At 39.7% G+C, this 27,693-nt stretch overlaps 1 protein-coding gene across 3 annotated transcripts; it reads right to left on the reverse strand.

The window, feature by feature from the left end:
• Window positions 1-431: 431 nt before the first annotated feature.
• LOC119654320 (tsukushin) lies at window positions 432-27,580 on the reverse strand. Of its 3 annotated transcripts, none has more exons than XM_038059647.1 (2): window positions 27,358-27,580; window positions 432-2,077 (listed from the first exon to the last, which is right to left on the reverse strand). In XM_038059647.1, exon 2 carries the CDS (start codon window positions 2,031-2,033, stop codon window positions 621-623), a length of 1,413 nt encoding a protein of 470 aa, XP_037915575.1. In that variant the 5' UTR covers window positions 2,034-2,077; window positions 27,358-27,580; the 3' UTR covers window positions 432-620. The 3 variants fall into 3 exon arrangements, with proteins under 3 accessions (XP_037915575.1, XP_037915574.1, XP_037915576.1); XM_038059646.1 differs by lacking the exon at window positions 27,358-27,580 and adding an exon at window positions 17,216-18,163; XM_038059648.1 differs by lacking the exon at window positions 27,358-27,580 and adding an exon at window positions 17,074-17,186.
• Window positions 27,581-27,693: the final 113 nt, after the last annotated feature.

Raw genomic sequence — 27,693 nt, forward strand, 5'->3', positions numbered from 1 at the left:
GCAAGGGTTCACGCAGCCGAAAAGAGAAATTTGAATTCTTGCCGGACGGCGAAAGACTTTCTGAAAGAACCCTGGGACTACAGAGCGGCATTTTCATTGTCCCTTAAGAAGTGAGACATGAAAACCGTGGTAGACGATTAGCGAGAGAAAGTGGACAATTTGCGCACTCTCTGCCTCTGGAAGGAGTTATCTGGTTTGCAAAAGCCTTTGAACGCCGCAGAGACCAAGCCGTTTAATATGCGATTTTAGGGGATAACACAGCGGGGCTAATAAAAGACCTGAGTTCTTAAACTTGTGTCTTTACTCGTCAAACTAACCTAACCCAACCCAAGTTCATATAAGTTTGTCCTGCAAAATATAATTAGTGGCCCAAGTGGGTGTGAAAAAGTAGGCGCAGGTCCTTAACGTTAACGATCAGCAAAATTGCTTGGTTCAAATTTCCGGTATATAAAATATATTTGTATTTATTACAGTATATACATAGAAAATATTATCGTTTAAGAATACTTTTAGTTCTACTTAACAGTAGTTCATTATATAATAATTAAGGAAACACATTTCAGTTTTTATATGTACATAAAAGTCTTAAGTGTACTAAAGCATATTCATCCCTGAAACAATTAAAAATGGTTCTCAGCGCGATTTGGTTCAATTGTGATAGGTGCGTAAGGACTACTGGGTCCAACTTTTCTCATTGATGAACGATGAAATGGTCGTAATCGGACCACAAGCATGTAGAATCCAACAGAACATACCACCAAGAAGACAATTAGCATCAATCCATGCATCGTGTGTTGTATCCAACCGGGCCAACTTTTACACTCAGCCTCGTGGAAGTTCATCTCCGATACTTTGCTTCCATGTAGAATCTTTGGCTCATGGCATTGAGCTCCTGTCTCAATGTCAAGATGTTTGATCCAAACCACTCGGCAATCGCAGTCCAGTGGCAAACCAGCCAAGTCGATGGTTTTCAAATTGCGGAAAACTGAGCTGAGTGATGAATTCAATGTCTCCAGAGCAGCCCCTCGAAGAATTAGCTCCTCTAATGCCAACTGTTCTGTTTCGTTGCCAGTTTGAATAGGTCCGAAAGCTTCAGGGTTGATTTTCTTCAAAGATCTTGAATTTTGGAAGCTGACTTTCTTAAGAGCTGGGAGACCATAAAGTGCGTATGGTCCAATTTCACGCAACTGGGGCATGTCTTCCATCATAAGTGTTTCTAATTGGTACATCTGCGGGAAGAATTTGGTTCCTATCACTTCAATGGGATTTCCACTCATATCTAAATACGTAACGCCACGTGGCAGGGTCGGTATGGATGTGAAGTTGTTCCATTCGAGGTAGATACTTGTAAGATTTGTTCCATGACTGAGGTCCAAGCTGGTCAAGCCACAACGATTCATTCTTATAGTTTTCAGCCTAGGAGTGGCTCCCAGTCCTAAAAATAGATCGACATCTTGCAATCCAAATGTGTCATTCAAATTTTGATTCCATGAGAGGTTGATCTCATCCAAGGCCACAAGATATGAAAATACATGGAAGGAAATTTTCCTGAGATGATTATGCGAAATGTCGAGCTTTTGCAAGTGACTGAGTCCAATAAATGCGTTTACAGATATGACTTCAATACTGTTCCAACTTAAATCTAGATCTCTAAGTTGCGGCAACTTATTGAAATTGTTATCATCCAGAGCGGTGACATTATTATGTGATGCTGTTAAGCGTTTTAAGGTGTTGCTGTCCAGATCGGGGACATATTCAAATAAATTCCATGAGATATCCAGCGTTTCACTCAGAGCAGGTAGTACCTCCCAGTTGAACGTTGTAATTGTGAACTTCCTCGATTGACAATCAATGTCGACAGTTCTTATTCCCCATGGCGAAGAACTATGGTTTTCGCACTCACATGCTCCTGTTTGGTTTTCATTGTTTGAGCACAACAAGGTCTCGTTTGTTTCAGCAGATAGCACTGAGTTTATGACCAATATGAGGACGGTGATGAAAACTAGTAAATATTTTGCCTTCTTGTCGTCCATGATGTGTTGGTGTAGATGTCATGTCATCACAGACAGTTTTAATCCTAAAATGAAGAAATTAGTTAATTAATTTAATTATTTTGATATAAAATACATGTAATAGAGGTGGACAAAAATGATTTAAGGAAAATCTAGTAAGGCTAACATACTCGGCATAGGTCTTTACGATTTTGATTGAATTTAAAAAATCGGCTGACGTTTCATCTACAATCAGTTTTTCGAAAAAGAAAGTTTTCACCGCCTCAAAAGAGGAATCAAAACGACGGATAAAAACTTTAAAATGGTTTTGTACATTACGATTCCAGAAAAATTCCGGCGGGAATCCCTCCCTTTCATCCCCCAATCCCCCCTCGACGGGTTTGAGTGTCAAACGAATACGAGCTAAAGCTCCTGATCTGCAAGGTGATATCAGGAACTAATGAAAATTTGCGATGTAAGGAGTAAGAGGCTTTCTATGAGGACCTGAATTTAGTGCAGGAGGTCGTAAGTGTTCTAGTCAAGAATGTTAATGATAGGCTGCTCGTTCAAGATGAGTTTGAGACCAGTAGAAATTCCACTTCTCGTGAATGAAGTGGCTAGGAACTAACATGCCGGCTACTCTTCCAAATAGAAGTCAACTTATTCGAATATCATTCAATATCCTCATTACAGTATCTTGCGTCAACGCGAGGTGGTGGTCCAAGCGATGAAACTGGCAGAGGCATACAGACGCCACTGCCGGCGAGTGGTGCCCCGTGTGACCCTAGACGTAAAACATAAGATGCAGGAGACTATTTAAAGAACCGTGCTGTGCTTTACAAGACCTGGGAAGGACAGCGCAGACTGAAGGTCACATCGATGGTGGTTCAGCGATGTAAGCGGAGTAAGAGGCTCTCTATGAGGACCTGAATTTAGTGCAGGACGTCGTAAGTGTTCTAGTCAAGAATGTTAATGATAGGCTGCTCGTTCAAGATGAGTTTGAGACCAGTAGAAATTCCACTTCTCGTGAATGAAGTGGCTAGGAACTAACATGCCGGCTACTCTTCCAAATAGAAGTCAACTTATTCGAATATCATTCAATATCCTCATTACAGTATCTTGCGTCAACGCGAGGTGGTGGTCCAAGCGATGAAACTGGCAGAGGCATACAGACGCCACTGCCGGCGAGTGGTGCCCCGTGTGACCCTAGACGTAAAACATAAGATGCAGGAGACTATTTAAAGAACCGTGCTGTGCTTTACAAGACCTGGGAAGGACAGCGCAGACTGAAGGTCACATCGATGGTGGTTCAGCGATTTGCCATTGGGCTGGACCTTTGGAGCGCCTTATGCGATAGTCTTTTACGACTCGAGGATACGGCGGTAATGTTGCGGCGCTGGTTAACGCATGTACGGTTGAGCACGCTCAGCGCAGACGGGGAATATTGATGTGGCGAATAAGCGGATGGTGATGGATTCTTCCTAGCTGTTTAGAAAATCGAAGTCGTTGTTCTGACCAAGGAGAGGTCTCCCACAGTTCTCCTTATTCGGGTTGGTGAAACCATGTGTTTTCGTCTGTCTCCACGGAGCGATTCGAGTGTTTTTTCAGGGCGAAGCACAGTCCTTTCAAGATTAATCACATCCCCAATGAAGTAAAATACCGACTTTTTGTCTCAGTCCCGGTGGACAACCAACCCATTGACTTATCATCCCAAAAGAGAAACATCAACCCTTGAAATACTTAGTGTTTCATGTCTACAGCTTAGTGGAGAGTAGAACATCCACACAGCTAGACTGTGCTTTAGTTTTATCATCGTCATACGCAACGCGCAAGCGATACGTCCATAACAGCGACGAAAACACAAGACGAACACAGACACCCATGACCATTGGGATTCGAACACAGGGCAGGAGATTGAGAGGGTGGCGCTCTACCTCCACAACCATTACGCCGTCGTATACTTGAAATGCTTGGCAATTCTAAATCTTTTTTCATACTTTTGAAATCCAAAATTAGCATTGACCTTTTGATTACTTGTAGTTAACAATATGTTGCTATGTATCTTTCCGTGATAGTGCACAATTAAATGTTTTTTTGCTGAACGGATCGTTGTAGATAATAGCATTTATGTATGTACTGTTGTGAAACTGCCGCTGCACTGCTAGTGTTGCGGCAAGGGCTGTCATTTTCTGTCGTTTCGCATGAGTGTCACAATTTGCGATGATCGTTTAAGTTTCTTCGTTTCGGTTGATCAGTTGGTAACTGATGGAGTGGGGGCAACTGGTCGTGCGAAGCGAAGAGTATCGATTTTTTTCCTTCATCTCGGGCGACCCGTGAATCACCTGACTGATCGTGGGCAGAACATTTTTCCATGCAGTCGACAGTTTATTTGTGGGAACTTTGCTTGAAAAAGGTAGCGAACAACTAATAATAATTTTGAATAAATCCGCTGCAAATTCGTGATTGACTGTAAATTATTGAAGTCAGGCGGACCAATTTACATTAAATTTGAAAATTTTCGCAACGACATATTAGCTGTGGATCAAACTTCGTAAAAGTTTTCGGTTCATTGGCCCAGAATGCGCTGCGTTGCTAACATTCAAAGGGATTTAGTTTTGCTATCCAAGTGAAGTTCTCCAAGAATCTAGACGTACAAGCAATCATTGAAAACGCGAGGATCGTAAGGGCTCCAAGGGTTTGCCATTTATTCCAAGCTGTAGTATTGGCATACCGGAAGCCTGTCGATAGCTGGAGTATAATCTGAACCCTAAGCATAACATAGCGATTCTGATCGACATACAATCGGTCATCAAGGCTTTTTACTCAGTGGCGACATCTTCCGCTGCTGGGGCAGTGCAGAGACGCGCTGAGGAGGCTGCACAGTACGCTGAACGTCACTCTCCTCTGGTTTCATGGTCGTAGGAAAATAGAGAAGAATGAGCGGGCTGACGAGCTAGCAGTCCTTCAGTGGGTCCCGCTGGCGACTGTCAGGAGCGAAATTTACTCGAAGCCTTTGACTTCAGATGGTGAGGGCTCACTCCCTGCGCTCAGTCAAGGAGGATTTGGCTTGCTTATAACAAGGTTTGAACGCAAAGGCTTTTGGGGTAGATTCGTGCAAACGCGTACAAGATTACAGCGGCCTGCAAGAGGCACTGACTCATAGGGAACCATATCGCCGGACTCTGCATACCTCATACCTCATACTGCCGAAGCTGCGGAGAGAAGCGTAAACCCTCAGGCATTTTTCTTTGGCGATTGATCAATTCTAATTAGAGCCAGCTTGCCGATACTCAAGGAGGTCTCTAGTTGCAGGGTGGTAAAGTTTCTATCCTTTGTAATTGCTACGGCAGCAGTTATGGTTTTAGGGAGTTTGTGACGCTACAACGGCGCAATACAGTGCTGATTGGGCACATCGAAGTGGCCGCTAATATGGTATGGATACTCATCTTTTGATCATAAAGCCGCACCTCATTGACACCTGCGAAAAAAGTAACATGGGATAGCGATATGATCTGTTGTGCGTCTCCCTCTTCGTGCGTGATGCTTAGGCCACGAGTTTTCCAGCTCCTTACACTGAGGCGGGCCGATATTTTTTTAAATTTTTCTCATTTTAGTTATGCGTGCGTTCTCGGTGCTTCTGGCCTATATATATCTTGGCCCCAGATCATAGGATACATGAAGTTTTTTTAATGGCTTGAGAGAGACTGAATAGCGCGAAAGGGGATTTTGGTCATACCCAACTCCTATGTTTGTTACAATTCCCAAGTTGGTAGTTACGCAATTGGCCAGAAAATAAACCCGTCAACTTGTTTACAAGTAATTGATGGGATTGTTGCTGAATATTGAAATGAAGTCATGTCCGTCAGCAATTCCTTTTTTTCAAGAGAATATAGAAAACCACGAAAAGATTGCAAGAAGCCATGGAGCAGGAAGAGCAGAAAACTTTAAACATTTTCTCGGAAACCTGTCGCCTACTCTGATTTCAAATTACTCTCATTGGGGTGTTGCGAAGAAGCATAATAGACCAGTGATTCGTGATACACTAATCCGAATGGAGGACAGCGGCTGGGCTTGCTCTGATCTTGAGGAAGGGTCTTTCTCTGGACCGCTCAATACTTAAATCTTGTACTTTAGTGCTCTGCTGCTAAACGCTCAGTTAATTGAGAATGAACTATTTAAAAAATTATCGAACCCAAAAATATATCTCTTATAATTGGCAAACTGTTCAGGAAGATTCTTCAATGTACCCTATAGGTGGATTATTCAATGGAACCTAAGCCTTGGTGTCTTTTCAAGAAATTGAACATTTTTTCGAATAACTATGATTCTGACAGGGGGTCAAAATTTCACATTTGCAGCATTGTATTGAACTAAGGGCTAAGGAGGAGGGACGCTCACAGTGCTTATTAACGAAAAACAACAATCGAGTTGCTCCCCGTCGCAGAGAAATAGAAAGCAAGAATCAAACAATAGGGATCGCGAGAATTTAGTCTGCTTCGTTTGAAGTCAGAAAAAAAAAGAGAGGATGAATCGTTGAGGACGGAAAGGCACAGCATGTATCCGATTACCTCCGTATTTCATCAGACTTCCTCTGTAAATCATCAGGGGGTTTTCTTACCTGTCACTTCAAACCTGAAACAAAGAGATAGCCGTTTAACATAAAAAGTAGAGGAAGACACTCCACAGAAGCTCTGACGGCAGACTTTAGGAAGGCAATCACCTACGAGACGTTAAGTCTCCAAGGCAAACACAACAAACGATTATTTCTTGTGGTATTCTACCAAGGATACTGCAGGAAACTCTAGAAGGTAGCAAGAAAAATTGAGGTTTAGGAACATTTGCTTCAGTGGGAAAAGGTGTGAAACACAAAACTAGAACGATGAAGTCCAGTGTACGTGGAACCTAGCCGAGAACACTGTTGAGAATTTATTGATTCTCTATCCGGCATTACAATTGCTTCACGTAGTAACGAAATCTAGATAAGGTGAAGGAACGAACGAACGCCTTGTCACCCTCTATAGCTCCGAGTATTGGCCGGCTACTAAAGACAATGAACACCGTCTCACGAAAGTGGAGATAAAGATGTTCTGTTGGAGACACGCTATAATTATGTCTACAATGAAGACATCCGTGACCGATATGGGCCCATCGTGGAGAAATTGCAGAAAAATGTTTCCTAGGGTATGCTTATGTATAGAATGTTGCTTCCTATGGTATGGTCATATCATAGAACATGCTAGCAAAATTTGACCGAGAGGAAGGAAAAAAAAGAAAAAAAAATAACAAAATCGATGTAGATAATACGACCCGCGTTATCGAAGAAGAAAAAAATAAAATCCGGATATGGATCTTTTAGGAATTTTTTCGGTTCTTGGAGAAAGATAGCTGCACACCATCTAAAAAATAAATTTGCTTTACGAATTTCAGTAGAAGCATTGCAGAGGGAAACTATGCATAACATATACCCAGCCATTACCAAGAATGGAACATTATTGAATTTAAATACTCGTCGTGCAGTGTATATATAGATATTACATAATTTTTACAACGTTAGATTTTATTATTCAAGTTTATTGCGTAGCAGGTAACAAATCATATAAAACCAACACTGACATAATTCAGAGCACTCAGCGTTTAGAATGAGGAACCTTGAATTTTTCTTATTTAGCGCTGATGGAGGTATTTCTTTTTTCAAGTCAATTTTCATCTCTGAAGAACAAACAAACGTAGCCTGAGTTGATGAAGATATGAAACCCTCATCCGGAAAAAGTCGTTGATTGTGGCTAAACTTTTTATTTGACTAAATTTTTATCACCTGCGCTCAAATTATCCCTCGATTCCAAATTTCTAGACATACCACAATAACGTTCATATATGGCGATTTGTAAACGTAGAACCTTAGAAATCAATATTCATTAGCAGAAGATATGGATTCAATTTTCGTTGGATCTTATTGTACACACAATTATATTCATAGGTATAAGATACTAATTAAATTTGGTAAGTATTTATCTTTCGAATTTGATCCATATGCCAAATTTTTAAGGTTTTGTGTAAAACAACACCTGATTAAAATCGATTCACTGTCTGTCTGTCTGTCGGTTACTCCTCTAAATTTGAAATTTGACAGAAAGGTGGGGCCTGTGAATCATATTGCATGTAGAGAGTAACATAGTTCCACGTTGGGTTTCAGGAGGGTCCCCATACATACAAAAGGGGGGTGTGAATTTTTTTCACCGAGTATAGTCGTCTGGGTTATGAAATTGAAGGTTCCGATTAGTACTTTACGAAGCTGATATTAGTTTTGACATTGCTTGCAAGGAGTGCAGGGGTTCGAAAGGGGTCAGTTACTTCAAGGATCCATTCTCAGAAACTACTCAACTCAAATATTTGAAAAGAAATATGGTGGTGGCCTCAAAATACTCTCCATGCCTATACCTGTTTGAATAAAGTTAATAATATATTATAGTAGTATAGCACCATATTGATTCCAAAAAAAATTGAAAAAAATTGACTGGGAACCCCTTTAAGTTCACTGACAGAAAATTTTCCCTGTGAATTCAATCTAGTTTCATAACGCAGTAATACAGGCTATACTATACATGATACTAGCAAGTTTGGTGGAAATCGTAGTATTATTAACAGAGCTAACAATAGGTCAAAATTGTCACTTTTGTGCAAATTTCTTTCATTCTAGGACTTGAATGTCCATCTCAAACGAAAGAAAATTGTTCGATAAACTAAATGCATAAACTTTACGAGCTAAATACAAATGAAACAACTGGTCATTCAAATATGCTTATCTAAGCAATACAGGTTAAATATCCGCTTGGGTCGCTTATCTCCCATTTACAGTTAATTCCGAAACATTGTAAACATTATTGAGTGCACCTGCATAACGGATGCACAAACTAATAGAATCATAAACATTATTAAGTGCACCTGCATAACGGATGCACAAACCAATAGAATCATAAACATTATTAAGTGCACCTGCATAACGGATGCACAAACGAGCGAGCATCGTAGGTATTAAGGTAGCAGTAAGATAATAAAAGGGAGAGTCTAGTTGGAACTGTGAGAGGATGAAGATCAATAAAATATATTAAATTAATAACTTCAAGTGTTATTAATTTTAGTTACACAAAACCTTTCATACCTGAAGCGTTCAGCTTGCGGTTTCCTGACTTGTTCCTGATTGTGAAGTTTTGAATCAGATTTTTTACAGCGTTTTCTCTTTACAAAAGTGTCATTTATCAAACATCGCTTAGTGCGTAGTTTAAGGTATTTTTGTTTGCTTCCCCGAGAGTTGGAGTTAGTCATTAAGCCCTACGGTTCTGATATCAGAACCCATCAATTTTGAGCCAATGCTATACATTTTGAGGAGGAATGCCATAAATCTTCAGGCTAGAAAGGAGGAACCCTCTTCCTTCTGCATACTCTACTCATCCCTTCCTCTTCCGAAATCACCATGATTATAGCAAGAAATTGCAATTTAAGGCGCCATAATTTTTGCTAAGGGGGGTGGGTGGGAGGGACCATTGCTGTGAATTTTCATTGCGTTTTGAAAGGAGAAGCTGCCTCTTCCCATTCCGTAACATCCTCACTTCCTCCGGGATGACGTTAAAAATTCAATTTTAACCTTGATATTTGCAGATCAGTAATTCAAAATACTTCTGACAAAATGTAAGAGTGTATCGAAATGAGTGAATTTAAATTGACGCGCTCGTTCTGAAGCAATAAGATTGACATCCTGTAAAAGAAACCCGGTTTCAAGAAATCTTAAGAGGCGGAAACCATACTAAAATATGTATTTTTTCTTTCTTTTGATTTTATTTAATTTTTTTTTGAGGGACAACAGTTTTCATGACTATCTTTTCTACGATTGTAAAAATTAGAGCCATGTAAATAAACCATAAACACTCCTACCAGTAATGCAATCTGTTTTCACATTCAGGGTGGGGAACAAATTGTAAATACCTGAACTTCCCAATAAAAACGTATCAAAATTTAGTGATTCGACCAAAAAGATGGAACGATAAGTTATCAAGAAATGATGACCAATTCTCCTAGTATATGCTGAATCATTGTTCATCATTTGGTAAAGATTCAATTAAATTCGATTGGTGCTGACAAGTGAAAATTTGTCACACGCTCTTATCGTATTTATAATATTTCCAATGTTCAAATTCCGAAACGTTAATGATGACAATAATTACAAATAAATTTTTCAGAGTCTCAGCATGAATAATGTACTAATTATTATCCTAATTATATTCAAAATACGGTTTGTCACCATTAGTTTCCAAGAATTAGACGTTCAACAACTGGCTTAATAGTCATTGCAACCATAGCTAAAACCTTTAAAGCAGTCTTTACTGCTGCAACGATACCTGGTAAAATTACTGTCGCTGGATGAATTTCCGTTAGTGCTAGTGATTGTCTTACCGTAGCGTTGTCAATATCCAAGGAAGTCTTCAAATGCTAACCAGTGTTATGTTTGTTTCTCGAAAAAGGGCCGAATTTCTCTGCCATGCCAGCATTTTTGCATATGGATTATATCGCCCTCAAAAGCGATCATGATCATTTGGTTTGCACTCTAAGGAAGTTCGACGGACGGTTGGAGTTGTTGTTAGATAAGGAGAGCAGGCCTTGAAGCTTCACTGTGAGCCTTATACTCAAGGAGAAGCTGGCGAACTCCTTTTTCCACCATTTCCTATCAGATACATAAAAAAATTCAAGCCAACTATGCATGAGAGGTCCAGTTTCCTAATAGGCAATTTTTCGCATGCCATTTGCATAAAGCTAACTTCCTTGTGTCCTGCTCAAGAAGACTATACACAGGAGGTGAAACTGCTTAGGCAAGCCTTGAATTTTTGCAGGACAAAAAATATAGCGTCCGTTGGACGGGACTTCTCAGTCCTGCCCGTAGTTGCGTTCTGTGCAACTTCATTGGCATTGGTTCCTATTTGTGTCATGGCGCTAGTGCACTTGGCCGCGTTTGATATAAGAATTTTCTAGCTTGGTGCCAAAATCAATCGTAGAAGACGGCGATCCGACTAATATCGCAAAGTCACTTTATCAATTTCCTATTGTATTTGTATATGTGTATGAACTGGTTGTTTGTAGCTGTTGCTTAGTTACAAGGATTCGCACACACAGAAGTGCTATAGAAACACGATACATTGCATAGGCGCAGAACACACTGTGATCCTAATTCGGCTTGAAATCGGATGGTTAATTTTTTTCACCGCTTTTTCACCCTCTGTGTGTATAGTTTCATCTTCGGTGTATAGTCTTCTTGGTCCTGCCACTATCAACTTATCCACTCGGTGTCACAGATGTCCATCTGGTTGCTCAATAGTGGTAGTAATAGCATAGCAACAACAGCAGCCGAATTGAAATGTTTGTTATAGAGAACTGACGATTATATGACTTGGTAGGTAGTAAACAATAAAATTGGCCTAACGTTGATTTTTTTCTAAATATTTCAAGTGATATTCTGATTGATTGAAACTAACTCTATTTTTAGGGAAACAGATGAGAAATATTTAAATGTTCTCCTTAGGCAAGAGTAGAGCAAAACGAAGGAACGGCTTGGATACTTTGTGGGCAACAAGGAACGCGGCACTACAATTTTTAGTTGGCGTGTTAAATCTAAAATAACAAGGATATATGGCATGCACTTGGTTACAAATAATCGGTAATGAATAGGATCTGTTTGACGAGAGTGAGAGAGGAAAGAAGTGATTTTCCCTGGGGCTGGGAGTAGAGACTTTGACGAACTAAAGCGATAAAAAGGGGACTCATATCCTAATCCTCCCAAAAAGGCAGCCTTGTATCAATAAATACTATGTTTTCATCAGAAGTTCGTTTGGAATAAGCCATTTTCCACAGTTCTTCCACAGTTTAACACCTGGTATTTGGAACAATTTGTGTGCTCACTACAAATCGAAGGAGGCAAGAGATGAAACTTTGGATCTAAGTGCAATTTCGCGGTGTATATAGTGATTAAATTATTTGAAATAATTAACACTTGCTTTTTTTTATTCGCTAGTGACATTTATTGTACTTGCAAATACCGTTATTTCGGGAACCACTTGTTCCCTTCATCAGGGCTAACAAGTCCTTGATGAAGGGAACAAGTGCCCAAACCCCGAAAACAATCTAAAAACCAGCCGGAACCAACCTAAAGCAAATCCAAAACCAGTCCGAAACCAAAAATCAACCCGATGCCAATCTAAAGCCAGCTCGTAGCCAACCTAACGTAAGCCCAAAACTAGCCCTATACTCGGCATCGACAACTGGCGCTGCGGCATGTACTACGAAGAGCGCTGGTGATGCTATATTACAACGTCACTTTTGTAATGAGATGATACTTGGTAATGAGATGATGCTTGATATGGGGTGATGCTTGGTAATGCGGTGATGCTTGGTAATGCGGTGATGCTTCGTGAGGCGGTAATGGTAGGTGAACATGATCCATTATGTTTGGATCGCGCCCGGTGATGATAATGTAATATCATACTTTGAAGTGATAACAGTTTTATAATATTACATACATCACCTACCCATCTTTAGTTATCAGTCAATGGTGAGCTGCATTATGAAACTGCCTCACGAACTTATAGGGCCCATACACTATCAAACAAATTGCACAACGCATGTTGTTGCACAATGATTGGCCAATGTATGGGCATGTTTGACGCGTTGCCCAAAGGTTTGATGAATTTCAAATATGTTTGAAATCTTTTGAGCAACGGAAACCTTTGCGCAACGCATTGTGTTGTGTATGGGTATTTTGCGTTTCGTTGCGCATTATTTTTCATTGGACGGTTGAAGTATAATTTTGGTGAAGGTTGAATTTTCAACCCTATCCCCGAATGGGGTGGAAAATTTATGGAAGGAAAAATGACTGCCTCTACAAAAACAATCAAGTTTTAGAGCTCACCCCCTTAAAAAATGGTCAATTTTGAATTTCTATGTCGATCCCGAGGGAAAAACAGGATGAAGAGGATACGTAGAAAGAAGAGAAAGGATCTCTCTTTCTAGTCCCGTAAAAAGATTGCGGCGGTTACTACCCGTTTATACCCTATAGCTCAAAATTGAGCTATATTAATTTTGAAACGTTAGTTGTGGTAAAGGAGAGGATGAAGAGAGATTGAAAAATCGTGGCGTCACTCCCGCTCTTAGAAATTTATGGCTACGATATAGTGGGAAGAAAAAAGTCCCGTCTTTCTGCTGCTGCTAAAAACCCATAACGATTACTATTTATTAAAAAGTTACGGCTCCCCGAAATTTTCGTATCATAAATAAGCTTGTTGATGGAGTTATCATCGTCACGATATCTAAGGGGGCTACAGAAGGAACCAATCCTTGCTTGTCCACTCCCTTCAACATTGAACTAGACTACATAAAAGTCTTATATGATACCATTAGATAAAATAGCTCTCGATGACATGTTGCTCGTACAACTTCCAACTTGTAACTAATGTTTGAACGAAATTTTGTGTATGGGAAATGCAATTGCAATGCAATTTGTTTGATAGGGTGTGGGCCCTATTAGATGAAGCGTTCTTTGCGATCAATGCATTAACGAACATCTCAAAACTAAAATTTATCGCAGTGTCGTCCGCCCTGTCGTTTTCTACCGTTCTCAGTGCTGGCCGGCTATAAAAGGCAATGAATGGCGCCTTGTGGTAATGTAAATGGCGTTGTTGCGTTGGACCGGTGGCGTAACTCTTCATGATCACATGCGAAATGAAGACATCCACGATTAATGAGCCGGTCTCACTTTTGAACAGGGCATATGAAGATGTGTATATAGAATGAGAAATACATCTTTCGCTATCGGAGCTTACCAATCCATGCCGACAAGAGGGAAACTTTGTAGCGTTTCTTTGTAAAGTTTGGCAGATCAATGTAGAAAATTATACTGCGCAGCTGTGATATATAAGCCAAAGTCATGGATCGAAGTAGAAAACAGATGACCTTGAGGTAGTACATTACCCAAGGAGATTTCATACAGGAGATTCCTCTCCCGGCTCATTGCTTGAATTTGTATGGTGGAAGAATAGCATTGGGCATGTTCGACGTTCTTCAATCACTTGCCGGCGGAAAATTTTGCGCAATTACTATGGTGTTACTGTCGTGAATGTGATGCTTGGGGTGGGGAAACATACACAAGAAAACAATTTAGGCCTCATCGACACATGCGCCAGTTAGCTATGTCGCCTAGAAACTCGATTTGCTCCCCCTGGATGTAGTCTCTTTGACACTACCGTTGGTGACCATGAGAGAGTTTCCAGAACAATCCCAAGATATACTCTGCATTGCAGATGTGAAATTTGGGCACTGAATGAGGTTTTTAAAAGTTAGGGGTATTTTCGTTAAAGTTGGCGAAATTAAGGATATTCATTTTTGATAATTAAAGTTCGAGAGTTCTAGTATGCCTGTTAGTTGTAGATTTCGTAACTTGACCACACCTGAAAGGCATTGAAGAATAAAAATCGATAGGGTCAGAAAAATCGCATCGTCAGGGTGAAGGCAGGTGGGAGAATTCCAACAACGTTGATACCACATCATGAAAAGCAACTAGTAGACCCGGTCATTGAGCTAAAGCGATTCAAGTAGTGCATTCTAGAATTTGAAATTTTCATTGATTTATTCTTTCCACTTACATTCCATTATCTTATATAAGTATCTGGAATATGGTCACGGATTTCGCGCTAACGAGAATTCACTTACCAAGATTGGTTTGAACATCGAAGTCGATGGTAAACAACCAAAAGGCCGGCAGAAACAACGGTGGCTGAATGCGTTGGATGAGATTTAAAACCCTCGCGATTGCATCCAGATCAGGAATTTGATAAAATAAAATGGCGAATTTGGGGAATTTTCTTCCACCTCTCGAATTCAGGCCTAGAGACGAGTGATCTTGGCTTTTACGATTCCGTGTTTGACATACTTTGCGCTGGACACGAAAGGCCTGCTGCTGGATCGTATGAATTCCCTCATAGTAAATTTTGTCTGACACTAACAAAATGCTCGATCGTATGAATAGCTTCAAACGGAAGCACTCTATATAAGGGGCATCATAAGCCACTGATTTCGCGTCTTAACCTTTTATCAAGGGGGCCCTCGGAAGACCCCAGAGAGTGCTTTTAGTAGATTGTAGCATAAATACGACAAACAATTAGACCTTGATTTTCTTATGTGTTCCAGAATAGTTAAAAATTAATATGATGTTAATATGGCTTCAATTCATTCTTCAAAAAAAAAAACTTAATAACATTTTAACGCAAACAAAAAAAAAACCAAGGGAAGAATGAGTTCTTCAAGACACTCCGGCTTGGTAAAGAACGTTGTCGGCATGAGCTTGGTACACATCAATGTGGGCTGATCTTATTTTCTGAAATAGTTCGAAATAGAACCCCATCTGATGGATTGCGTTAGTTTCTTTCTACCAGGGAGCAAACTTGTATTTGAATCACTACTGCCTCTACACGAAATAGAGTTTAAAGGGTCTTGGCACTAAGGTTGCAGGCGGAAACAATTTCGCAGAATTCGAATCTGTCTCCCTCCGGGTGTATGACTCGTTGAACGGAAGAATACTTCTTCTCAACGCCTTCAAGCTTTTCACCCCCAACAGTTTTCCCTCCGCCCCACTTCCACTGTTCTAATACTTATTGCATTATGCCAAGTGGCACAAAAAGCTATTCCTAACGAAATCGGATCGGACTTTTCAAAATTTGGTCTCCAAGACTGTTGGCATGGCTCGGAGCTGCTGTACTATACAGGACTAACACAGCTTTTCAGGGCGGACAGAATAAGGAATATTCCCTTCGTTACCGGTACTTGGGGAAAGCATAAGTGGTAGCCTATGTCGACAAGATTTTTATTGACAGATCAGTGAAGAAAATTGTACCGTGGGGCAGGGATACATAGAGAATAGTCGTGGGTCGAATAGAAATCACGTCAGAGAGATAGCACACTACCATTGGTGACTATAAGAAAGACCACAAGAGGGTTTACAAAACAACCATAAGCACAGACCACCCCATAGAGCATGCTGCAGATGTGAAGCTTGAGTACTAAATGGGATTTCTTAAAAATTACCAATTTTTCTAAAAGAAAGTTTCGAAGGCGAATTTTTTTAAGGTAAGGGTGGTAGAATTGATGTATGGCGGCCTGGAGGTTTTTGATACTTGAAGTTTGGAAAATTCCAGAATATCTGTTATGTACTTAAAGCTCACAAATCGGCCGCATCTGAAAGACATTGAAAAATGAAAATCGATAGGGTCAGAAAAATCGTATAGTCAAGCTGAAAACAGGTGGGAGAATTCCATCTACATTGATACCGTATCATTAAAAGCAACTAGTAGACGCAATCATTGATCTAAAGCGATTCAAGTAGTGCATTCTAGAAAGCTGGCTAGCAAATGTTGCGCTTGGATGAAATTTTCATTGATTTATTCTTTCGAGTTACATTTCATTATCTTATATAAGTGATGTGTCAGGAAAAAGTAGAATTTATTATAAAGTAATATCTACAATCTGAATCTAGAATATTCTAAGGTTCAGTCATATCCCTCGAATTCTCGACTTTTTCCGTATTATTAGATTATGCTTTATTGTGTGGAATATGTATTTATTAATGGATGTTATTGTGTAAAATGAGGTTTCAATTTAAGATGAGTTATTGAAAATGTTCTTATTTATAAGGACGATAAAATTAGATCATTAAAAGAATCAGATTTACAATGGGAAATAGCACAGAACAATTGAAAGAAAAGCTAGAAAAGATTTAAAATCTACACCGCGTCAAAGATAGAAATTGTTCTTGTTTTGAGGTAAACGTACATATAATGCACTGAGAACTTTCCGTACTAATTACACAGGGCTTTGCAAAAAGTAGTTCTTCACTTTTTTAACGATGAACTTAGCAAAGGAATGTTATCAGCATGGAAAATTTTCTCTATGCTTGGGGAAAATGTAAATATGGTACGTAATACGGCGTTGTATTTCAAAATATAGCCCACTGCATATGAACTCTTTCCTTAGAGAAAAAAGTTGAACGTACTTTTCCAATTGATTGAACGTTTAGCAGTTTATATCACTTTCACCTATCAAATTGTATATATTTTCACCATTGCACAGAATACGCGACAGAATTCACTTAATAAACTTAATAACAATATGGAAGTCGCGTAACACGCATTTACCTGCAGACCGGCGTATCAGCTCGAAATGTATGCTATTCCTTATCGAAGTTCAGCACTTAGAACTAAAGATACTAAAGATCTTTATTTGCCAATGAGAACTAAATTGGATGGGGTTCCAAAACTAACTTGTTTACTAATTCGATACTGGAAAAAATCACCAATGATCAATCTCGCGCAATACACTCTTTACACTGATTATTTCCGCGGATATTTTATGATTCAAGTATCTTTCTAAGGAATGCAACACTATTGTCGAGTGACTAATATTTTTATATTATTCAAGATTTGACGCAAACTTTTTCTGAACACTAACGTGAATTTCAAATCAAGCTATTTATATATTGTATAAACAGAAATATGTGAGGCATACATGTATGTGAACAATTAATGGTTATTAGTCGCAAAACAGCTTGATTGCAAAGATAGCACTGTATAAAGAATAAAGTGCACTGATTAGATTAAGATAACACGAACGATATCACATATCACTTGTAGATAGCTTTTTAACGTTCGCATCTGATAAAAACTGGTTATCGAAAGCTTCTTCACTAGAGTATCTAACGATTATGCGTAATTGAAAGCGAAATAAACGTTATGTACGTGCGCCGGTGTTCACGCGATCTGAACGTGTAATTTTACCTTTGCCGTGAATTTTATAAACAATGCAAATATGTTTTATGTACTTTGGTTACGTTTTATCAGAACGGGTCGTTGGATACGAGTTGCATTCATACAGAATTACATATATGAATGAGTTCTGGAAGAAGATACTTTTAACTACTTGCACAGATGTTGGTACTAAGTGTGGTTAATGGATGTTAACGTTTGCATCTTCACGTTACCGAATACTCAGTTTTCATTTTAGGCACGTTTCACTTTTAGCACAAACAAACGTGTTAAACTTAGACGCTCCAGGGAAAATGGACAACGGCCTTTGTTTGGCGAATCGCGCCAGTTAGTCAATACAAAATAAGCTTTTTCTGAATTGGATCTAGGGGTTGTTATCTTGCTTGTGAGTATCGTTGTTTGAACGAACTTTGGTCCGGGTTTCTCTGATGAAAGAAAGTTCGACGTTAGGAGACGCATTTATGGGCTAAAATTTGAACTTCCAGTCCAAATAATAAATCACTTCTTCAATCAAGCATCAGCAATCAGGGACTATACCGTTTTAGGCCAAAATTAATGATTCTAGTACATTGGCGGTATCTTGGGAACCATTTAGCCCCTTTTTCAGTGTAAGACATAAAAAAAATTGTTTTATCTAATTTAAAAGATTGGCTAAGAAACATACACCAGACTAAACAATGATAACTTGTTGGAGAGTAACCACGGCTTTGCGAAATTGATAACATTTTCTTTGCCTTATGCAATATTTCTTTGTTCGTCTAAACACCCCTTAGCCTTGCCAATTTACTTTTTTTCAATTTACCCATTCACATCCCTACATTCCAAATTTAACTTTCAACATGTAACTTTTAAATTGAGTAATTTTATTTATTTTATAAAAAAAACTAACTACTGATACCTTTCCCCTAACCCCAAGAATCTTTTATATTTGCACATTTCCAAATGTTATTTTAATTTCCCAAATAGTGCAAGCAAATAATGTGATAATGAACATTGGCCTCATCTGTTGGTACTTACATAATATTTGAACGTTATTGTTGGTTTGTACCGTGCTTTGGGGTGCATGCCCTAACCGTTCTGAATGTGGGGGTGTCGTTGTCGTTGTTGTTGTTGTCGCTGAGGCGGCATAAACTTCCAAATTCAAGGGCCTGTTTAGCGGACTGAGGATGAACGGGACCGAGACCGGCTGATCGATGGACAGCGGAATACCTGGACTGAGGAGTTCATGGTGTGTCTTGGAGAGAGTGAGACGTTTTGGGAGGTTGGAGATCACAAATTGTTGAAGTTGAATGGTGTTTTTAATTTCGACCTGCTTGTAGATTAAGGAACGAAAAGAAGACGTGTGGAGGATGATGTTCCTTGTAAAACGCACGTGAAAATTCTTAATTATGATTTTTGTTGTGCGGTTCCCCTTTCAGTAGTTTTCCCACGGTGTGGATTTTGGTACGTGAAGTCAATGTGTGGCTTTTTCCACGATTTTTCTTCACCATCAGGGAGAATTGAACTAACGAGATTAGCCCGGAAAATTTTCCGGAGTTAATTGTTTCGTGCAGTTTCTCTAATTTTAATAGACTTTATAAATTGAAAACTGGGAAAGTAAGCAATCAAACGTGGTGCAATTGATTTGAAAGTTGAGTTCTGAAGAGTCAATTGACTTGATCAAACTCCCACAAATAGAAGTGAAATTGGATAGAAGACTATTAGCACAACGGAGTTGTCGGGGAATGGTGCGCGTTTTCCGGTTGCCAACAATTGGAAAGATTTCGGTGTAAGGAAAGTTGATGGATATGAATCCGATAAGAGATAATAAACGGTAAGGGTTGTGGTCTTGAGGAACTGTGAACAACATGCGGCATTTTAGCGATTTCAATGCGGACGCACATAAGCAAACGAACATTGTGCAGCTCACCTGGTGTCCCTTGCTCTTCTTAGTGGCAAAGGAAGACGCGCAAAACTTACCCGTATACAAGCTTTTTAAGGAATGAAAATATATACTCGTATACACCCGGCTCTGAAGAAGGGAACAAGTTGTTCCCAAAATATCTACATTTGCTGAATAAAAAAAAGGACTGCTAGTGATGGAGACGGAGCTCCTTAAAACTTGCGAATACGCATTTATTATGAGCTTTTTTTATTATTTTTGATTATTTTATTCATTTGATATGATTATTTCCTTTCATTTTCTTTTTGTCGCTTTATTTTTATTTTAATCCTCTAATATAATGGCCTAAGGATGTCAAAGCAGGGCGGGAACCTCAGTAGTCGCGTCTCTCGAAACATCTGAGGCAGGGCAAACATCCGTCGTGGATCTCTTCCTTTCGATCCGGAGTTGTATGACTCCACGCGTGAGTTCGAGCCGATTTTTTAAATTTTGTTTTATTTTACTTCTATTATAGGTTTAGCTCGCGAGGTGTTTATTTCGTTAGGCTCGCGCGAATCCCTGTGTTTGATTTATTTTTCATAATACCGTGCGAAGCCCCGCAAAGAGATCCAAGTATTTAAAGGAGCCCCCCCCCCCCCCACATTCCCGATCCTAGCTAGGACAGAGGCGTGTAAGCATGTGGAGTACTTCAATGGAGCTTCAAAATTTGCGGGCGGTCAATTTCGACATTTTTTTTAGGTTTTTGGGATAGCACTACCCTTTTGGTCGTTTGAGGCCAATCAAGATGGTCTATTGACCATCACAATCTCAGTAGCCATTAAAGTATGCAAGAACTTATTGTACCAATGTGGATTAGAAAGACGCAACGCTTACAGAGCAGACGATGAGGCGGTAAAGTTATCACTTTACGGCAGGTGAAGGCTCAGAGTAGTTCTATCGGTATTCGTTTGAGATTAATTTAGGAGGACCCCCGCTTGAAATTGGTTTCTTGATATGGAGATGGTATACTTGTGGGACTACCCTTGTCACCATTTATGTAGCGACCAGGAAACATCTTTCTAGTCATTGTATTGCCCAAAACAGGGGCCAACAACTTGGCAGCCACGATGTTTTTTAATTTCAATGAGTGTCGTTGTTTGCGATAATGGGTTTGGTGATCGAGTCGGGCCACAGAAAATTTCGTTTGATTTTTTGACTCTTGTGGTTTTTGGCTTCTTTGAGTTTGTCTATCATCTTGTTTTGGCTGGCGTTTTCTTTTGGCTTCGATCAGACAATTGTGGTGGGAATTTACGATAGGTGACAAATGACAGTGCCTACTGCGCATGAAGCATGGCAAGAGTGGTAAGAGGCTGAGATGAAGACGCGTGAAATTTTTTTCGATGACATTTTGCCACAATATGTGTCGCTTCATGTTCGGAGGCTCAGGTGGCGCCGTCTTCTTTGGAACCCAAGCCTAGGATGTCTGCGGAATCTGCCGAGCTTCAAGACATTAAACGGAATCTACTGGGGATACCAATTTTGGCGGAGCCATCTGAATAAAGCTTTGGTGGAAAAATGCACCTGGTATTTAATATTTCCCTGGAAATCTATAAACTGGGTACACTGTCAGGGGACAATGGAGGGTTTTTTCCGAGATCACCAAGCTTCAGGATTTACTAACATCTAGACTGTTTGCAAGTCGCGATTTACTTCGAATACTTTGTAATCCTCCTCCTTGTTAATTTGCAGTTGAGGTGGCAATTTCAATTACACAGAATTTATATCGCTGTGGACGAGAAGCTACGCTTGGACGAACTCGTGTAACCGTTTTGGCAACAAGGGGACCTTCCTGATTTGGCCAGTAGGAGGAAGAACATAACTCTGCTCATATTTTCAACGATATTCATTCACGTATTAAAAGTTTTAGTTACATCGTCGTCCAGATCTCCAAACTACTTAATCACACACCACGAGCTATTTTCAATGCTTCCGCGCCAACGACCAGCGGCAATTCATTGAACAAGGTGCAGTAGAGCATACTTCCGAAACAGCTTCTTTTGCTTCCCACTCTTCAGAGATATCTTTTTCATTGCTACCTTAGCTAGCTATTAGCTAATCTCCGACGTTTGTACTTGGCTTAGGGCGGGATCCAGCCTCTGACGACTTTCTGTTCCGAGTGGATTTCCAATCCTTAACAACGCCTGGGGCAAAACGATAAGTGCTGATCGAGGTTGCCAGACATGTTGGCTTACATCAAAAATTGTTCGGGGCAAAATCGTTATCCAGTCTTTCTGGATATCTGGCTTGGCAGCTTAATATAGCGATTCTTTGCGCGGCTATGGTGAACAACCTACGTTCAGTATTATTGTTAACGGATGATTCCTAGACATATTGGACAGACTGCCAGGACTGGATTGGAATAATTTTGCAGAGATAATATCAAGTTCGGTACTTGTTAAATAGTGACAATGACTGACACAGATGGATGTCAACTGAGATGCAATAATTGGATAACTTATTCAAAGTTTCTCCAAATACGTTCCTGGTCATATATTTGTGTTTCTGCAGTTAAAAGCTGGCAATTTTTCGGGTAAATGGAAATAGGAAATTAAATGAGGACACTTCAGGAAATTCGAGTCGGAAAAACTTGTCATTGTCTGACCTTAAAAGTGCGTATTTCTCGAAACTTAAAAATATTAAAAATAATCCTTTTTCTCTCCGTAAATTAGCAAAGAGGAGCCTAGATCATGAAGATGATTTGAAATGGGAATCCATTCTACTATTTATTCTGGGTTTTTCCTCCGGCTTACCTATTTATCTACCACATTTTTATTGGGTTGTCCCATTTCAGACGTGACGGTGAGATGGTCGAAATCAACCTTTCAGTCTTTTGTCCCGAGGTCCAATTAAGGTGGATTAGGATAAAAACTAATATTTTTTTCAAAATATCTTTTCTTCGTCTTCATCGTAAGTTTATCGTCGATAATTTCAAAGTGTGAATCGTTCCCCATGTTTTATGTACGAGTATTATTGTTCCCTGGATAAGTCTAGTTGCTTTGAAAAGTTATGAGGCTTCCTCTAATAGTGGAATTAATTGCTTGGAAGGATACTCTCAAGTAACTTATAATCGATAGATTGACGTGGAGTAAAAATGGATGTAACTGCCTTATCCTTTTCATTCAATGATAATGAATATTGGATGGGCATAGGTTAAGTAACGTATATGGGAAGCAATGTAGTCAATAGAGTCTGCTTGTTTGTTGCATGTGAAGAGCGCCCACACTAAAAATTACAAGGTCAACGGTGCATAATTAGGGAGCCTTGCCCTTAGGATGCTTTTGATATGATTTGCGTGAACATGACCTTATTTTCTATCAGGAATTATATGTTTGGTATTCCAATAGAACGACATTTTCGAAATTCTTTTAGGTTTGCATTAAGGAAATAATTTGTAACATAAGGGTTGATATTCATGACTAGGCAGCTAGTGGTCTTCCGCTAGTGTGATGATGATTGCGAAGTGGAATAACACTGCATGTGTAGAAAGTGGGCTGTTTTTAACGACTTCGGTCATATCTCCAGTGGAGGGCTATGAAGATACAATTCTAGGTGGGATACAGTTCAGCTGAAACGTCTTAGTTGGTAAAAAAAGTACCAACAAGTCAGCAGGATGAAACACAAAGGCAGAGAGCGAAATCTGATTTCCGACAGAATGGGCATATTGGAGCGATGGGTTGAGTATTCTGATGAATTGCTTAACAACCAAGTTGGAGGTCCCGCCAACTGAAGACGACGGACAAATGCTGTCACCATCAAGCATAGAAGAAACAGTTCCTTCAATCCACCGGTTTAAAAACCATAAGTCGCCAGGAGCCGATGGAATTACAACCGAATTAGCTACATATGGAGGTGGCCAATTACACCAAGCGGTTCATCAACTGATGCTCAAAGTATGAGACAGCGAATCAATGCCCGACGTCTGGTAATAGGGCATTATCTGTCTCATGCATAAAATGAGAGATATAACACAGTGCAGCAATTATAGAGGTATCACGTTGCTGAGTACCATCTATAAGATATTCTCCCCTATCTTGCTAGGCCGGATAGCCGATCAGATCAGATTTTTCCTCTGCGGCAAGCGATGGAAAACTGTTAGAATGTGACCATCAGTTGCGCCATCTTTTCATTGACTTTAAAGTCGCCTATGACAGCATAGCCAGGATAAAACTATACACGGCCATGAGGGAATTTCGTATCTCAACGAAATTGGTAAGACTGACTAGGCTGACCCTGACCACTGTGTGAGTGCAGATAAAAGCAGTAGAATCACTCTCGAAACCATTCAACATCAACAACGGTCTACGACAAGGGGATGTCCTATCATGCGTCCTTTTTAACCTGGCCCTACAGAAAGTAATTCGCGATGCTGATGTAAATGCGAGAGGCACCATCCTCTTCAAGTCCACCCAACTACTGGCTTACATTGATGATATTGGCATCATGGGAAGAACAACCCAAGATGGACAGTCTACCTTCATCCAGGTCGAATAGGTGGCGCAAGATCTTGGGCTGCACATTAATGTCGGCAAGACGAAATAAATGGTGGCAATGTCAGCGCCAAAAACGAAAACAACTGGTCAATCGAAAACAGTAAAGATAGGAAACTACAACTTTGAGACCGTTGAAAGTTTCTTTTATCTCGGGATCAGGGTCGAAAATCACAACCGATAACAGCTACGATGATGAAATCCGCGAACGTTTGTTGGCAGCCAACAGACCCTATTTCACCTTACACAAATTGTTTCGCTCGAAACGTCTCCCCATAGGGTCAAAGTTCTTACTGTATAAGACTATGATCTTGCCAGTCCTCATGTATTCCTTGGAAACTTGGGTTCTTAGCAAGCCGCGTTCGAGAGAAGAATCCTCCGAAGAATTTTTGGTTCATGACGACGAAATTTATGGGCGATGACACGCCCGTCTGGTTGTGGATCAAATCCGGCTCAACAGGTTACGGTGGGCGGGTCACTTAATCCGTATGGATGAGGATGATCCAGCCAGGGCAGTATGTATGGTTGAAAAATAACACGAGGCAGATCCTGCTTGAGACGGATCGATGGCGTAGGTCAGGACTTCAGGTAGCTTTTAGGGATATCGAATTGGTGGACCTCGGCGCAAAATTGGGGTGCCTGCTGTTCCTTATTAAGGCAGGCCTAGACCGGATACCGGTTGTTGCTCCGTTGATGATGATGATGAAGTGTCTTAGGCATATTAATTTACTAGAATACTGTCCACAGAGCATGCATGATTGGCTTTATATTATATTTTAGATTTTTGGAAAATTTTGTAATCCAAGGATGAAGTTAAAAGGGGCTTTCCAATTAAATTTGAGAATGTTGTAATATACTATTATTAAACTTATTTGAACAGGGATGTCGTTGAACTCCGCGGGGACAAATTGTCTCCTTCTTTCGTGTGAAGTGAAGTGAACCGAAGTGAAGATAAAACAATGAACAAGGGGAAAGCTGGTTCCCGAAATACGGATTTGTTTAAAGTAGATACTTTTAGCCAATAGAACGGAAAAATATCTCCCAAGGCTATCTTTCATATTGAGTTGGAGTTTCATCAGATTAAGCACAATACTCATTGGTGGTTTTCCAAGGGGTATTTGCTCGAGAGTTTTATTTGGAGCAGTTGACGATACAAGAATCGTCAGCTGAAAGTATTACAACAAAACAGTTCGTAACATTTTTTGGTGAGCCCGGCGTTGAATTGAAATTATTACATACCATAAAACGGCAAAATGGATTTGTTTTCTGAAAGCAGGAAGCGATTGGGAAACAGATAGAGTCGCAAGAAGGATGGAGCCTCTAGAAAAACATTAAATTATTTTCTGGAGAAGCAGCAAAAACTAGTTCAGTTGTGGGTGATGTTCGAAAAAGGCGACAGCGAAATACGGAAACAGTTCGGGGAGAATCAATCTCATCTCTATTTTACGAAGCAGTCTTATCACCACATGAAGGAAGCCTTTCAGCGGAGTTTGCAGAAAACATTCAAAAGCTGCAAGGTCAGCCGAAACACAAAACGATTGATCCACAGTTCTAGGGGAAGTTGTAAAATGCTGTATTTTTTTAACTCAAAAAAAAAAAAAAATTGTTTTCTCCCTCAAAAGTTTTGGAATATTATTCATATTTTAAAATTCCTAAGTAAGTAAGTGGATGGCGCACTTATTGGCGGACTGCACCAGTTGCAAAGCAACATACTTTCTTGTTTGTGGTCCACGGAACCCTCATCCTTGGGCAAGCACCCAAGTTGCAAAATATATGACTTGCGGTTTCGTCCAGGGCAGAGGCAACTTATCAGATACTGTCTCACCTCTGCCCTGGGAGCAGCGTGATCGAAGTGATTACAAGGTGGTATTTGCTTCCTAGACCTAAAATTGTACAAGGCGCTTTTGTGTTCATTATAATTCAGATACATGTTACGTTTTTGAATTAATATAAGGGAGCAAATACCACCTTGTAACCACTTCGATCATGCTTCGATCTGATGAGTTGCCTCTGCCCTGGACGAAACCGCAAGTTATATTGTTTATATTTTTAGCTCTAATTTTTTTCAATAGAGAAGTATTATAAATCTGATAAAACTATGACATTTTTTAGAAAAATATTCTACCGATTAAGAAAATAGTTTACTGCGAATTGTTGAGTTACTGCTAAATATACAGTGAATTCGGCTATCTCATGTCCGTACTGACAGCCATATTTTTAAAGTCCGTCCCCCAAGAATTAAGTAGCGTGAAACTTACCTATTGCATACACACATGACGTAGCTCAACATTACTTTAAATTGCATAAAATTATATTAAGAAATATCGAAAGAACAGGAATTAGTTGAAGAGTGGCTGAGAGAGAAAAACCGTCTTATGAGTCGCATGAGTCAGTAGTTCTGAGGTTAAGCGTTGTTGGGAGTTGGTAGTGCTTTGATAGGGGACTATTTTAATTTTGGTTTTTTTTAACTTTATTTTTTACTTTTCTCAGTTTCGTTCACTCGATATAAAAGTGCGCAGACTAGGATAATGAATAAAGTAACTGCTTTTCGTACTTCATTTTAAATTTATTTTAATTGTGAACTTTTTACTGTTGGTGCTCAACTTTTGTCATGAATAGATATTGAAAAAGAGTGCACAATTGAATTTTCAGCAATATACAATGGTGTATTCATGTTCGGAAGGTTCCTTACATAAGAAAAGCACCTGAAGCACCCAACTTTCCAGAGTCTGTTTTGTTGCGACTTCTGGAATTCTCAAGATGGGAAACACGGGTTTAGCGACGTTATCTGACAGATTTCCATCGTTCTTGGGCTATGCAAACAGTTTTGCCTTCAAAGATAGGAACATTAAACTCCTGGATAAAGATTATGAAAAGCATCGAATTCAAAGATTGTATATCAAATCTTTAGACCCGACCCTAGCTTGAGCACCACCAAAGTTTGCAGTGCTAACAATACTACGCGCACTCGAAGTTGGCTTAATGTTCCGAGCTTACCACCACGTTTTCTATTGTTGTCATTACAACAGATCGTTCATTACACCACGAGCTATTGAGTTAAAGATGTGGATACCTAAGTTTGAGCTCACTGGAAGCATTTATCTCACCTTAAAAACGTTGATGACTCAACCCAAGCGATCTACCGATTTTTTCTTTTTACTGACTACCGTGTATTGGGAAACCGACGCGACGTGTTCAATACCGCGAATATGGTAGTTATCCACTGTTTTTCACTTTAGATATTCAAAGCTAAGATAGCGTCTACCAACTGGCTTAAGTCATCCAGACCGTTTTTATGATTGCGAAACGTTGACACCAACTGAAATGGGGGCTTTCAGAACTTTTTTCCTATATTTCTTGGATTTTTTTCTGATTAATGCGAAAGCTATTTATTTTTTTTTGTTGGTGAGGTTCTCTTATCAAGCAAAAAGATAAGATATCGT

The sequence above is a fragment of the Hermetia illucens genome, chromosome 4 (assembly GCF_905115235.1).
Source record: "Hermetia illucens chromosome 4, iHerIll2.2.curated.20191125, whole genome shotgun sequence".
Lineage (NCBI taxonomy): Eukaryota > Metazoa > Arthropoda > Insecta > Diptera > Stratiomyidae > Hermetia > Hermetia illucens.